We start from the raw sequence: 16,161 nt of genomic DNA, 5'->3' as shown, positions 1-16,161 counted from the left end.
TTCAGGGAAACTAATTACCACTCATGAAATAGATCATCGTGAAATAGTCATCGTGGATAGTTCTCTGAAAACATCTGCTCAATGTGCAGCGGCAGTCAAGAAAGCTAACAGAATGTTAGGAACCATTAAGAAATGGATTGATAATAAGACAGAAAATATCATAACGCCATTGTATCAAACCCTGGTATGCCCACGCCTTGAATACTGCATGCAGTTCCGGTCACCACATCACTAAAAAGCTATATTAGAATTGGAAAAGTTACAGAGAAGGGCAACAAAAATGATTAGGGGTCTGGAACTTCTTCTGTATGAGGAGAGATTTAAAAAAAAAAGACGGACTGTTCAGCTTAAAAGAGAGATGAAGAAGGGGGGGGGGGGATATGACAGAGGTCTATAAAATCATGAATAGTATGGAGAAAGTAAATCAGAAAGTGTTATTAACCCCGTCATATAAGCAGCGGTCACCCAGTGAAATTAATAGACAGTAGGTTTAAAACCAACATAAGGAAATATTGCTTCACACAACACACAATCAATCTGTGTAACTTGTTGCCAGGTGATGTTGCGAAGGCCAGAAGTATAACTGGGTTCAAAAAAGAATTAGACAAGTTCATGGAGGGTAGGTCCATCAATGGCTATTAGCCAAGATGGTCAGGGACATAACTCTGTGCCCTGGGTGTCCCTAAAGCCCTGACTGCCAGAAGCTGGGATTGGATGACAGGGGTTGGATCATTTGATAATTACCCTCAGGGACCCTGTGATCATCTAATCTTACCTCCTGCATAACACAGGCCATAAGACTTCCCTTCATTAATTCCTGTTTGATCTAAAGCACCTCTTTTAGAAAAGTATCCAGTCTTGATTTAAAAATTACCAGTGACAAAGAATCCAGCACAACCCCTGGTAATGCATTCCTCATGCTCCCTCTGAGCTTCCATCCAATCTCCGTTTTAAAGTGAAGGACTAAACTTGAGTCTGAAATTCAGGCTTTTTGCACTTGAATTCCTAATTTGCCATTTACCTGCCCATAAGTATGTTGCCAAATAGCCAACATTTCATGTTACAATTATAGAATGTCACGAGATGCAAAAAACCCACTAGGTCATTGAGACCAAGCCCTTTCATAGCATGGCCAGGATGCAATCCCAATACAGAAGAAACCCCAGAAGCACAAAGGATATTATTCATATACTTTAAAACACAGGGCATTAATCATAAAAACAATTTCAGTGTGATATTTTGAGATGCTTTGAAGTAAAGTATGTGCCTACCTGCAATGCACCACCATAGGTCCAGCATCAGGAGGGTTACAAGTTTTGACTCGTCGTAGGAAAGCCAGAAATGGTGTAGGATGTTCTGGAACTCCATGGTCAGGCCAGGCAGTGAACTGGAATTGCCGCACTTCTCTTTTCTCACTTGAACCATTCTATCAAATCAAAAATTTTAACGAAACAACTGCTATCTAATGCTATGGCAGCACTATGGAATGAAGTGATGGCATAACTGCATATAATGATGAAAACCAGCTAAACCTCATGTGGGAACAGAGAGAAAGCGAACTCCTGCTATAGGAGAAAATATTACAACTATTCTAAATTGCTGGTTTTGTGGTTCAAGTGACATGAGGGTTTTAGTTATACTTTACAGCACACAGCAACAACTGCCTGTGCTTCAGCTAATTCTTCATTCAATTAAACCGTTGTTCACAGTCAGAGCTCCATATTTACCGATGAACTGCCAGCCTTGGAGAAAAATGCACTGTGATAACAGAAGAACTGTTTTATTCTTCAGTGTTGCCAACAGGATCAAGATTTAAGTAAATCCTTAAGAGATCTGATTTCTGCAAAGCAGCCTTCTTTAAATGGTGGGAGCAGGAAGGACACCACAGAAAACATACCTTGTAAAGTGCAAATGTTCGAACACAGTATGTTGCCAATTCAACAGTGTCTAGCAGGGTCACTTGGATCAGCCCATATGTCTCTGTCCCTCTGCTTGGCCAATACTGATCACACTTCACCTGTAATAAACATGTAACATATTCATTTTATATATTAATATATTTATTTACAATATTATGGGCCAGAGCCTCAGATAATGTAAATCAGCATAGCTCTATTAAAGTCCATGGAGCTATGCTGTTTAACAACAGGTGAGTACACCTCTACCCCGATATAACGCGAATTCGGATATAACGCAGTAAAGCAGCGCTCCAGGGGGGCGGGGCTGCGCACTCCGGCGGATCAAAGCAAGTTCGATATAACGCGGTTTCACCTATAACGTGGTAAGATTTTTTGGCTCCTGGGGACAGCGTTATATCAGGGTAGAGGTGTATCTGGTGCAAAGCATGTACTTTAATGCGCACCTGGATAGTTTTTCTTGTTGTGGCTCTTAGTGTTGCTTTTATTATGGTTATCTTGATTTAGGTTATAAATCAGTGTAACTCCATTAAAGTCAACAGTGCTATACCAATTTACACCAGCTTAGGATCTGGCCCCAGTCTTTAGATACCCTTTTTTTTTTTGGTAATACAATGTTGCTACAAACTCATGTTTTTAAATCTTTCCACCATACTGCATATATTCTGAATGGTTCACATTAGTTCCACCATATATAACCTGATGTTCTGATGCTAATTTAAACCATATTTTAGTATGTACAGAAATATATCACAATGAAAGACTGGATTTCTTTGGCTTTTAGTTCTTTTAGTTAGTGAATAAAATAAATAGAATGGCACCAATAACTATGAAGTGAGTTATAGGAAAATATAATTTCCTTCTCAGTTCATTGTTATGAAACATATCAGGAAATTACATCAATAGACATTTAAAATACATGGTTTGATAAAAAGAATTCATCCATCAAATTTTAAGACACAAGCCGTTTTATCCAGAGAAATCTCCATTTCAAAACATTGCGTGTTTAGTTTAACAAGCTGAAATAATTCTGTATAAAACAGATGCATAATACAAGTGTGTATTTATTATCTTTTCTGAAACGGAATGATTTGTTTTGGTTAAAGATACCATCTATGATCTAAAAGGCTAGGGGGGAAAAAGAGTTGTTGATTATTTAAGATAATCACAGTCATAGTATAAAAATAATATAAGGTTTCAATATTTGAAAATTCTTTTATTTGAAATGAATGATACATGATGCTGAGGCATACACTTATGAAATAAATTCTTACAAATTAGCCTGGCTAATACGGTAAAGAAATATGCTATAGTTTGAACCCAGTTGGATACAAGTTGAATCCAAGTCAGATGCAATCCTAAAAGAACAATGAGAACAAATAATGCACTGTATTCCCAATAAGAACACAAATTGCTGTGTGTATTAATCCAAACTGTTTTTATTTACAGAGAGAAGAGAACGCCCAAGAACACTGAGATGTTCTTCAGCTTTTTCACCCTGCATACAGATTCAGCACTCTTCCCAAGCACCACCATCCTACACAGTTTGAGATTTCAAAACATTTCATTCATTCTGAGGAACAACAGGAAGGGGTCTACAGATCACTGCAGATCTACGTCCACACTGTGGTTGGGATTGTGCCTACCAGCCCCCCAGGTAGAGAGACTGACTCTAGCTTTGCTTGAGCTAGCATGCTCAAAATAGCAGCCTGGGCTTGCCACCCAAGTTACATGCCTGTTCACCCGACCTCCTGGTGGCTAGCCCAACGTGCTGCAACATTCACACTGCTATTTTTAGTGCACTAGCTCGTGCAGAGTTAGCATGTCTTTCTATCTAGTCTGGGAAGCATGCTCCCAGCTGCACCAGTTCACAAACCCTAATGGTTCACAAACCACTGTTTGTGAAGCTGTCATCTTGTTGAAGAACAGAAAAAAAAACCCCTAACAATTGAACCTGCTGGAAAAAATTCATTAGGGGCTGGGGCGGAACGTTTGACAGTAAGTGATGTCCTAAATCATACTTGGAGTCTAAAACAAAAGGAACAAGTTATTAATGGGAATTTGATTTTTCTACACTCTTAAAATAGGGTGACCAGATAGCAAGTGTGAAAAATCGTGAGAGAGATTGGAGGGTAATAGGCACCTATATAAGAAAAAGGCCCAAATATCAGAACTGTCCCTATAAAATTGGGACATCTGGTCACCCTATCTTAAAATGAGCTTCATAGACTATATTATTATTTTATTAATAAGAATTAGGAAATTACCACCTTCTGCAGTTTTCTGAAACTTTGGGAGAATTAATATTGGTGGTTTCTCCTGAACATCTGCGATTTATTTGTAAGATGTCTACAGAAGGTGGAAGCCACACAGGTCTTATGTAGACTAGATAAAAGATACTTTTTTTCAGTTGTGTTAGTTCAATCCAGCTATCAACTCACTGAAAATCCCACTTATCATTAATGTAAACACAGATTAACACTTTTAGCTCAATTTTAGCAGGTCCAGTTATAGTTTAGGGATTTGCCTCATTCATGGAAGATGCCATATTATATGCTTTTACACATTCAAAAGACTTATTAGTTAAAGCTCTCGTTTGGGTCCTTAGCAACCAAAACACAGATGCATTACTATAATTATGTTTTGAGTTGGTAAGAAAAGAAACAAATTTTAAAAACTTCAATTTAAAACTATAAATAAACCTAATGCAACTTTTAGTATAATGCATATGAAAACTGAATGTGTGTGTGTGTGTGTGTGTGTGTGTGTGTGTGTGTGTGTGTGTGTGAGAGAGAGAGAGAGAGAGAGAGAGAGAGAGAGAACGTATGTGTCTGTCTATCCATCTATCCACCCGCTTAGCCCTACAAACATCTCCCACTTTCAAATTATATTTCAGTAGAAGAAGTACCAGCTTCCAGTAAGCAGGCCTAAGGAACAGCCAGCTTTCATGCTGAAAATACTTGATAATAACATCTCCCAAAAGGATCTAGAGAGAGAAAGAATGTATTATGTTCAATATAGTTAATGCAAAGAAGGGAGTTTTCTATAGCTTTTTGAAGTCTCAAAAAGCTTTTCTTACGTTGTCCCATCCTCCAGGGATGTAGCATGCTATTTACCTTCCTGAAAGGAAAAGATGTTGTGGCCTAAACAAATTGAAAATGCTCCTTTAAGTCCTTTATTCTCCAAAACATACTTATTTCCTTAATATTCACTAATAATCTCCACGTCAGACATTAGGAGGGTCACTGGAAGTGCAGTGAGCTAATGGTAAGAATGCACTCAGATTTCAGAAGCCTGTAGAAAACCACTCTCTTCAAATTAACCCTGATGAAAATAAATTAGTTTTTTTTCTTTTGGGTGTGTGTGTTTTAACCCCTCTGCCCCTCCCCGCCCCCTTGGACCCTTTGGAGATGTCCTGAAATATTTCCTGTGAGAGTTGCTGTTCTTGGGTCATGCTGCTAGAAGCTGACGCTGCTTGTTCGGGAATATTTGCAACTTCCGGTTCAGTGCATCATGTTATTTGAAAATGGGAGCCGCTGACTACAAATATTGCTGTTTAGAGGAAACAGAATGGATTTAAGTTTAGAATTTTGGACGATCATATGAACTGTAAGTTGATGGTACTAGCGAAAGTACTCAGACTTGTATTCCTTTTCCTTCTCCACTTGCCCCAGTATAAGACGTTTTCTCTTTCAAAGATGTGCCGTCCCCTGCCCGCCAGCCTCTCATGCTCTGTGATCATAGATATTAAATTCCCAGGACTCCTAGCAATTTTCAGTCCGATTTATCTTTGTGAGAGGTTAAAACAAGATTCTTTGTTTGGATTTCAATGGCAAAAGGATATTAAATAGTATATCTTAACTGTCAAGTGACTATTGTGCTGGTAGAGTCACTATATTTAAATGTTTAAGCCAAGATTTTCTGAAATGAATAATGCTTTTAGGGCCCAACTCAAGACATTTAAAAGGAGCCTGATTTTCAGAGGGTAGGTGCCCATCACTTTCTGAAAATCAGGCCCCTTTAAGCTGACTCAAGTTGGACACCAAAAATCGACAGTCACTTTTGAAAACTGTGGCCATTATCTATTTCTTAATGCTTCTGTTTGAGCCTAATTTGACTGCAGGTCCCTAAAGGGACTGTGTACAGTGCCAAGCAAACTGACAGCCATTAATACATGAAATAAATAATGATGATGATGATGAAGTGGGCCCCTTGCACTTCCTCTCCAGATGCACACATAGCAACAATTTATTTACAAGGTCAGTCCATCGAAAACATAACACCCTCCAACAGATTCAACAATACTCTGCACCCACATCCCCTTATTTTATTCACCCCTCCCAGGGCCGGCTCCAGTGTTTTTGCCTCCCAAAGCGGTGGGAAAAAAAAAAAAAAGCCGCAATCGGCGGCACTTCAGCTCTACTTCCACCGCTTCATTCTTCGGCGGCAATTCAGCAGCAGGTCTTTCCCTCCGAGAGGGACTGAGGGACCCACCGCCGAATTGCTGCCGAAGACCCGGATGTACTGCCCCTTTTCATTGGCCACCCCAAGCACCTGCTTGCTGCGCTGGTGCCTGGAGCCAGCCCTGACCCCTCTCAACCTGGTGACACGTTATCATGCTAACAAACCAACTGCCACTAAGTTCAGGGATGACATTAGCTGACATTGGTTCAAAAGATGAATGCATTTATCATGTAGTCTTAGTGCTATTTTTACACGAGGCACATAAAGATCATGATAGGCACATTCTTATAACTTCAATACTCTCTCTCTCTTTCTCTCAGGCTCTTTCATACAAAGCAGCCAAATCCTCGTTCTTCATGGTATTATGAGCACTCACTGAAAAGAAAGCTGTAGGAAAATTGAACGTAGAATTTTTTTTCCAATCGGAATGAAAAGCCTGAGACTGCTTCAGACCTGAGGAGTTTAAATATCACCAAAGAATATTCATAGATATTCACACTTCAACAAGCCACAGACACCAGGGAGGATACTGGCTTGCATCAACAGAGCTGAAGGAGGCAAGTTTCCATATGAGCATGCACACACAAAAATTCCTGACATTCAGGGGTAGAGAAACAATTTTCCAGTACAAAGTTCTACCACTCAGCCTGAAAAACTCCTTGAGGGTATTCCTAACATGTAAGTCAGTTGTTGCAGGCCACCCGAGACGATAGGGACAAAATGAAGTTCAGGAATGAGACAACAAGTTAACATAGGCAAATCCAGGCAGACTACATTCCTTGATGCAAGAACAGCATATACATTTTGAATCTGGAAGAATAACAGTTTATACAAAAATGGCTTTGTTTCAGTTTTCCTACGTACATATAAAGGTGCTCACTTCTACACAGAGTTTGGGATAGTTCTTCTTTAAAAAAGGAGACTTTTCTATAATGATGCTGAATAATAATAATAATAATTTGTCTTGAGCTTTTAATTTCTTTATTCAGAATAGAAAAACAAATTATGGTGAGATGATATCTGAACAGTATCAGGTCAGACTTTACCATTGATTCCCCTTGTCAAAACTGTAAGATGACAGATTCAACCACATACATTTCCATTAAAAATAAAGGTCAAGATGTTATAACATTACTTGTGGTTTTAGGTTCTTCATTTTTTGGAGCACCTAGTTTGAGACAATTTAAAAAGGCCCAACATGCAAAAAGATCAGGGGTGTAAAAGAGGTAGTGAAGGGGTGTAAAACTAAAAATGCTAAATTCAGATAAGTACCCAGAAGTTTATAAGCTTGCTTGAAGCTTATCCAAATTGCTTAAATCTTCTGGGTTTGCAAAATCAGGCTGAAAATATGGAAGCAGTAGACTCTCCTGCAACATAGTTCAATTTCGTTTAAGGTCCTCTCTATACTAGCTGTTAAATGCTCTCTTCTTAAACACAATTCAAATAAACTTGCAGCAAAAACAGCTTGTAACACACCAGTTAGTTAGCAGGTTAACTCCCTATTTTTTAAAAAAGTATCTAAGATAAGATCAGTGATTCTAATTGTCACGGGGTGCAGCCCTCATCGCCTGACTGGAGCCTCCTCCTAGTCATGCTGGGGATTAGCTTGAGGCCGACGCCCACATTCACAGTCTGCACACTGGCTCTCTGGCTCTGCTCCTGCTTACGGCTCCCCTCTCAACTCCCAGAACTGCAGCATCCTCAGCTCTATGGCTGGGTTATCATCTGTTTCCCCCCTCAGGGGGATGGGGGGGGGGGAGGTGCATATCTGTCCAACAGTCCAGCCATTTCCCCAATGGTGAGTGCGGGGGACCTGGGCCTGAGCACTACTCTGGGCCCAAACCCAGGGACCCTGTCAATAGCAGCCTCCTGTTGCGCCTCTGTAACCTCCATCAATGCTGCTATATTTCCCTTCCCCGTGGCCCCAGCACCTTCTTCGTCCTTACCTCAGGGCACTCAGCTCTTCAGTCCCAGCAGCCAGCAAGGAGCTCCCTCTTGCTTCCCTGGTCCCTGCCAGCAGCTGCTTTGTCCAAGATCCTTAGTTCTCTCAGCCCTTCAGGTATGCAGTCCTTCCTCCCTTGGCTCCCAGCAGCAACTGACTCTACCCTGCCCTGGCCCCTGGCCTGCCTGGACCCGGATTGGCTGCTCCACCCAGCCTCTCTCCTATTGGCTGCTTCCCCATGCAGCCTCCCTCGGCCTCTATTAAAGCTTTACATGACAGTGTGGGGAAGATGCCCCGTGATACAAATTCTTAATACGGGAACATAGTTAATAGATAATTCAAAACAAAATCTGTAAATTACTTCTAATTTGATCCTTAAAACTAAATGCATCACAGATTGGTATACATGAGAGCAAACTAAGGTTGGACCCCCATCATACTTTTAACACAATTCTCCCTTCCACCTGCCTCAACGATCTACCCAGGCATTTACAATGTTAAATTTAAAACACTCTTTAAACCTCTTTTAAACACTTCATGTGGTCAATGAAGACAGGGTCTTAGGGATTCAATGTGAAAAAAGGATAAAAAATTATTTTCCCAATGGTCTTACTTACAATGATCGTTTTAAAGGCTGAGATTGACAGTCATTTTGTTTGATGCTTTGTAAGGGCCAGATCGTGATGCACTTACACACAGTGAGGACTACCTTATTCCATAAATACTACCATTGACTTCAGCAGGACTATTCTGGGTGAGTAAGGGTAGCACAATGCCACTTGGCTATAGGCATAGAAGATTACAGGTCATGGGAGTACCGTTATAACCTGATCAGCTTGCCTTGTCATTAGAATACCTCATAAAACTCACTCTGCTCCTATATGATAGAAATTCGCTCAACACATAGGTCTGATTTGGGAAGCTTGTTATTTACAGCCCAGAATGTAGAGTATTGATCAGTCCAATAAGGTAATAAAAGTGAGTTTGCTATATTCTACCCTTAGAACATATCCCATTTTGTTTCACCATTTCTTGGTTCCAGCCAAAGCCAGAAGTGACAGGCCAGAATGGTACAAAAATGAAAAACAACATAAGGAAAAATGTTATATATTTTTGAATCTCAAAACTGCAAAGAATAGTCACTAATGGATATAACCAGTAAGCAAAGATCTTATAACCACACAGATATTTGTCCTATAGCTCAGATTGTTCCAGTGACTGCTTAGGAAATCCATATAAGAAAATATTCTATTGCCATTGCATGGGTATTCAACATCCAGATTTACAGAAAACCCATTACAAAAACAAGACAAGACAACACAACGTAATCATCATGTATTACATAAACAGGTAAGATGGGACCAAATGAAGGATGATAATGCTCAGAAAGTATGGAACTTGTACATTCAGGAGAATCTCTGTCCTACAGCAGCGTATTTCCCAGAAACACGAAGCAAAAATAGAAGACACTAAATTATCTACATATTTCTTTTCATGAATAGCACAGCTTTCTGCCAACAGAATGTGCTAGATGAGCAAAAATTCAAATAACTAACCAGTTAAACCTTGATATTCCTATCAAGAACTTGCTACTCAGTAGTAACAAGGAACAGTGTTGTCATAGAACAGGAACTAATTGTACTATGTGCATTAAAAACAAATAGAAAGTCTCTAATCCTGCAGTGTGAAATGCTCAAAGTGAAAATGGTTCATTTTACATGTAGGTCATCTCTTTCCAGGACAATGGGAGAATTATGTGAGGACAGCTCTGATGTGACACATCCTTTGGGTCCAGGTTACATGATGGAGGAGACCACTTGCCAGACACATACTGGAAAGGGAAAATCTACTAGTTCATCAGAGAATCAGGTCTACCCAAAACAACTAAGAAAAGCCACCTTAGAATAACTTCATCCAACTACATACTCTATTTGTATGTTCATCAATCCCAAATGTATAAGACATAGAAGAACTGGGATTTGCATAGCCTTCTTGTGGGTGAGAGAACAATTGTGCAACATGGATTTCAGGCGAGTTCCCTTGTTTACATTTTCACTGTGCCTCTATCCATAACAGAGCATGAAAAAGGGAATTAATGTTTAAATATTTGATTTGGTGAATGCAGTTTGAGTCAGTGCCATTTTAGGATGAGATTGTGAAAGAATCCTAAAGGAGTCAGGCACCCAAATTACACTTACTTTCAGTCGGAGATGAGCAGCAAACTGCCCATTGTGCCTTTGAAAATCTCCCCCTTACTGGATTGCCGTATGGTTGAGTTTTACAAATGTGACAGGATGAACTGATCCCACAACAGAATATAACACTTCCAGTGTTATAAGAATAACCAGATGCATTTTGTCATAGTGAACAAAAAGCAGTACAAAACCTATACATTTTGAATTTACTTTTTGTGAATCTGCTGTATGCATGGTCTAGCAACAGTTTTGCCAGTAATGCAATTTTTTTTTTTTGGCTAGATTTAACTCCCATCAATTCTTATCCTTTTTACACTTAACATTCTAAGAGAGTTAAAAACAAAGTAATACTGATAGTTCCTTATTGATCCAGAAGTTATTGGTTTGCCATCCTAAATCAAAAAGGAATAGCAAATCAAGTGCTTATCTCTTCCCATGTAAGAAGATAGTATTATTCAGCAAGAAAGAAGTGCCACTTGCAACATCCTTCCTTTCCTGACAGCATGGCTGTGGAGAGCAGAAAGCTGAGAATTTATAGCTAGTTTACCAGATAAAGACATGCATATTCTTCTAGTTTCCACAGTAAGTAACCATTATTTTTGTGGCTGGTCGTCTGTTTACATTAAGTATTCATCACTTTTCAAAAATGAATACACCCAGCCTATACTGCATAGTGCAAAAGCAATGTTTGTATGTTAACCATTGACACTTTGTTTGGATTAAGTAAAAGATAGAGTGTTCAGGTTATACATGTTATTTAAAAAAAAAAAAAAAAAAAAACAGTTAAATGAAAGTATTGATGACTCTTCTACTTTCATAGCCATATTAGTGAAGATGTGGATCACTGTCACTTAGGCTGCATATGCCTTCAGTACAACCTATCAAATCCTACCTAAGCTGAAAGATAATGAATCTATTTCTCTCCCGCAAAGGGCCAGTATTACAAATTAAAAACTATCTTTATCACAATCCCATCAAAATGTATCCTAAGTATGTATCTGTTTGAAAGTCCTTCGTGTCTTCCAGGCAGCCAAGAAAACAAAACTACGCCTCAGCTGTGAACTGACTAGTGTATATGTGCCACTGCTTTCCATTGGATGCAATCAGAGCTGCTCAGCGTATCACAGGCCCATTTCTGCCATCAGCAAATGGAAATTCACCTCATGTGGTAGAGACCTGTGCTTCTGGAGCAGAAGAATCTGGGGATTATACCCAGAGCTGACTTGAAATTCTGAAAGTCCATGGTGTGTAACGAGGCACACCATGCATTTGCATCAATGATATTCATACTAAACAGACTTTAGGAGCAACCATGTTGCATATTGGATTTGTTGCACAGCCAAACATTTTTCAGCATTGCTTTCTGTACTTCTAGAACCGCTATAAAACTTGCCTGATGCCATTCAATACTCCCCTCTCCCTATCAAAAAATAAAATCAAAATTATAATTCCAAACCTCAAGTAAATGGATGTCCTGGTCCCTTTTACTTTTCTAGTGTGTGGGCATATGCTGTGTATACATTGCAGTACCTCCATTTTTTTTACATGTGTGATGGATTATAAACCTCTCAAAACATTGGGACTTCAAACTCAGTGTTCTGACTGGGTGACATATAGTCCTGAACTCTCAAAAAACACACACAACACTCACCAAACAAAAACAGCCTAGCTGTTACAGTGAACGTATATTATCAAGCTTCTCCAAGTAGAGCGGAACACCTCTTGGCTTCTCCACAAGTGGCTATGGAGGAGCAGGTTGGTAATGGTTGGACTCAGAACACAATGAAGAGGATGGCACATACCAAGGTGGAGTAGCATAACACCGAGTGCCAAGGGGGATTCTGGGCTGCATGAACCCAGTGTGTAGCTATTGCACTGCTGAAACTATATGTAGTTATCCTCTAAAGATGGCAAACACACACAAAAAGGCACTTAATTCTCTTTAACCATGATAAATACTCCAAATAGAAGCAAAGCCTATGGCCCTTAATTATTCCCAGTTGTTCTTATTGCACTAATATAGGACTGGTACAGAGGGTCTCATTGTTTCATTATTAAATTAATGGAAAGATGATCCTGCTTTCCTACTGGTCTTTGACACGTAGGAAAAGACTATTTCTGCATACAGCTCACTGTGTCTATGGCAACATGTAGTTCAACTGCCACATAGCCAATTAATTATTTTTTGTTCGCATTTGTATATATTCATAGCTTGCAACGGTCTCCATTTCCTGGTAGTTAATGACTGGCAAGTTCAACTTAAGGGCCTGCAGCAAAGTGACGGGCACTTGACTATTCCAGCTGGTCATTAGCTGTGAGGAAATGTATGAAGCATCGGTGTAAGTAATAAGTAGTTCCTCATCAATCCAGAAGTTTAAATTCAGGTTCATATTGCTGAAGCAGTTGCTGCAAGCCTTATATTGTATTTGGTTCTAATTTGGCGGGGGGGAAGGGGGGTTGTGATAGAAGATTCTGGCTATGAACACCATGTTAGTGATGCCCCAGCGAGGAAAATATTGTCAGTGATAGCAATGAGGAGGAAGTAAAAATGAACACTGTGTCTATCCCAGAACATTCTGGAGAGAGTCTATGCCAAGGAATTAGAATAAGGAATGGGAGGTTTAAGATCTCTTGCAACGGAGTTACCTGCTACAATGTCCTACCCCAAATAATATCTTTGAGGGGAATATATGGTGACCTAGTGGATAATACAAACGTTGCCTCGATGTAACAACATTTCTGTTTGTTCCACGCTGAGGTTCCCTGTCCCCACCTGGCTCCTCAGATAAATGCATATGTTGATTGTAGCATGGAAACAATTTGGGACCACTTGCTACGGCATGGAGGTCCTCTGAGAATGCAACAAACCAAAAGGATCTGGCACTAAAAATGTAAATTTTGGAGGGGGCGGGAATCAATCCAGAAACTCTCACACCATAATATTAATGCTTTAAATTGTCTTATGTGTTCCTGTACTGTAACAGTTAACTGCTTTTCCTAATCTCTAGTTTTCACCCCTTAATGGTTTCCTTTTATTTCATTCAGATTAAACTCATGCATGTAATAAATATGTTATCAACATTTTTCCATGCATTGCAGTGTGTATAATCCTTTTTCATATAAATTACGTATGTGATAGCAGAGTAATGGGACTGATTTCCTCTCTGAGGTCTGGATTAGGTCAGGTGAGATTGCAGAGATGACATTTAAAACAAAAACAATGTGTGAAGGGTTATATATGAAAGAGCTTTCTTTATTCTGCAGCTTCCCAATAGCCAAACAAATGAATAACTAATTCACTGTAACATCTTCATTTGACATTCTCAGCTGTTAAATATGTAAGTTCTCAAAGCTGAGGTTAGTCAGACATCTAACACATGTTAATGAACCAACTTAGTTTGCTTCTGCAGATGCCATTTAAAAAAAACCCTTTATCCATGCAGCACAGGTTAAAAAGCCTGATGCCAAGCTCCAGCACTGAACAATGAAAAAAGCAAGGTAAACAAAACGAAGACATGAAGATAGAAAAGGAGATGAAGTCCCAGAGAGGAACGATCTTCCTTTGCAGAAGAGATAATGATCAGGGATGTCAAGACACGAAAGCGGACAGAAAAGGGAACAAAGAACAAGAAAAACAAAACTAAAGGATGTCCTAATCTTCATTAGCGTTTAATAGTGTTTATATCTCATTTTTGAAATTTCATTTGGTCTTGTGCTGTATAAAGAAATGATGGTGTAGAAAAAAACATGTAATCTTCTAATCATATTCTTTCCTAGACTAGGGATTCACACTTCTACCCCACTAGTAATACCATTAATGACATTATCTGAAGATGCTATCTTAGGAGGGGAAGAGGTAACCTAAGTGTCATATTTTCACATTTGCAAGCTCCACCTTAAATGAAATTGCCCATTCTGCTAAATTATGTATTGAGATTACATGTTACATGGACTATTATTGACCGGGCTGACTGCATGAAACTCATTTCACTTATGAACTAAGAATGAGCTAAATCATAAATGAAAGAAACACCCAGACAGTCAACTGACTAGGACTGTCTGGACTGTCATTACACTCAAGGAATGTGTTGCCACTGAATGCAAATCATATGTAAAGGTGATTATTATTCTGATCAGCTCTTTTCAGGGTACAGTCAGCAGAGAGCAGAGTTAGCTTGAAACTGCAATAAGCAATTAGTAAAGAGAATGAGCAGAATTTTATTTGGTTATTTCAAAACAAGTTTCTGTACATGGAGCAATGACCTGTAGTGTTAAGATACATGGGAAGTATTTAAGTAAAAAGACCTTCTGCAAAGGACTGTTCATTATCATCAGACTTTAGAGTAGCACTGATGCCATTTAGAAGTAACTTTATTATTAGAAGCAACTAGTGAGGAAATGGGCAGAATTTCATTTGCCTAAGTCAAAATAACTTTCGGTTCCTGGGCTAAGTAAGGCCTGGGGCATCAAGATAAAATAAAGCATTCTGAGAAAAATATTTTCGGCAATGGACTCATTATCAACAGGTATGTGTGGGCAGTGATGTTAATGGAAGTTGAATTTACATGCAGGCACTGAGTCTATAATTTAACTGCTATATCTTGCCTGAACTGGACACTATTCCTTTATTTCTAATAGGTTCTGAAATGGGAAGAGGCCAAATCTGTACACCAATAAGTCTCCAAACCAAAAGTAGTGCAGTCACGAAGTTCAAGTTACATAAGCAGCACAGCCCTGTATACATCCAACATGGGAAGAGAAGTTAATGTCATTACAGAAAGGAATGAAGTATTACAGTGGATTTTGTTTTGCTACCATCTCAATAAACTAAAAATGTTCTAATTTAAAAAATGGAGCTTACACATAAACTGCTTATATATAAACTATGATCTGGTCAGATGCACAGTCTACTTTTTACTGATTTAAAGACTTTTGTATGACAGCATATTTTCCCCTCTCTCCCTTTTTTGCCCCAGTTGGAACTTTTCTTGACTCTAGATACTTTTCGACCCCAGTGGCTTATTTCGACCTTGGTGGACCACCTCCATTCTTTTCACAATGATTAAAAAATCCTTATTTTTAATTTAACATTACAGTCATGCTATTTTTTTCTGATACCCACCCACTCCATTATTTCCTTTCTGATCACATACATACCCTGCATTCCATCTCCAGCTTCCCTAATTTTACTTTGACCTTTACAGATTATTCCTGGTGAAGGCCTCATAGTTGAAACACCATAGATAATTTTGTCTTCTGTTTTTGGCATGTATTAGTAAGAAACATTTTTTCTTTTAGCAGCCCTATGTGCAAATATAACACTCTTCTTATATTTTTATCCACAGCTGAGTACTCATTGATTTTAACTAAAATGAAGTCAACAGAATATGTCCAAAAGTTGAGTGATGGTGAAATATCTTAACTTCCTTATGAAAAGATGATTCAGCCATATTTTTGTTCTAGTGCAGGAAGTGACACTTCCAATCCCCTATTCTTGTTTCTAATGATGGATAAGTCTCATGAAGTTGAGATGTTTTGTTCAGATAAGCAGCCAAAGTTTGGATTCTTATCTGAATCTTATCCAAACCTGCACAAACTGGGCTAGAAGTCAGGTACAAATATGCTGTTTCACAATGTTAAAAAA

The 16,161-nt window shown here is 39.0% G+C and overlaps 1 protein-coding gene across 1 annotated transcript in view; it reads right to left on the bottom strand.

Moving 5' to 3' along the window:
• LOC113405291 (receptor-type tyrosine-protein phosphatase delta) overlaps positions 1–16,161 on the bottom strand; it is a 173,087-nt gene that overhangs the window by 37,602 nt on the left and 119,324 nt on the right. The window contains exons 18-19 of the mRNA XM_029914316.1: positions 1,898–2,017; positions 1,272–1,426 (exon numbers count right to left, since the gene is read on the bottom strand). Of these exons, the coding sequence (XP_029770176.1) occupies positions 1,272–1,426; positions 1,898–2,017 (275 nt within the window). The remainder of the gene's footprint in view (positions 1–1,271; positions 1,427–1,897; positions 2,018–16,161) is intronic.

The sequence above is a fragment of the Terrapene carolina genome, unplaced genomic scaffold (genome assembly GCF_002925995.2).
Source record: "Terrapene carolina triunguis isolate 2854851 unplaced genomic scaffold, T_m_triunguis-2.0 Scaffold35022, whole genome shotgun sequence".
Taxonomy (NCBI): domain Eukaryota; kingdom Metazoa; phylum Chordata; order Testudines; family Emydidae; genus Terrapene; species Terrapene triunguis.
This window is presented reverse-complemented; position numbering and strand designations above follow the sequence as displayed.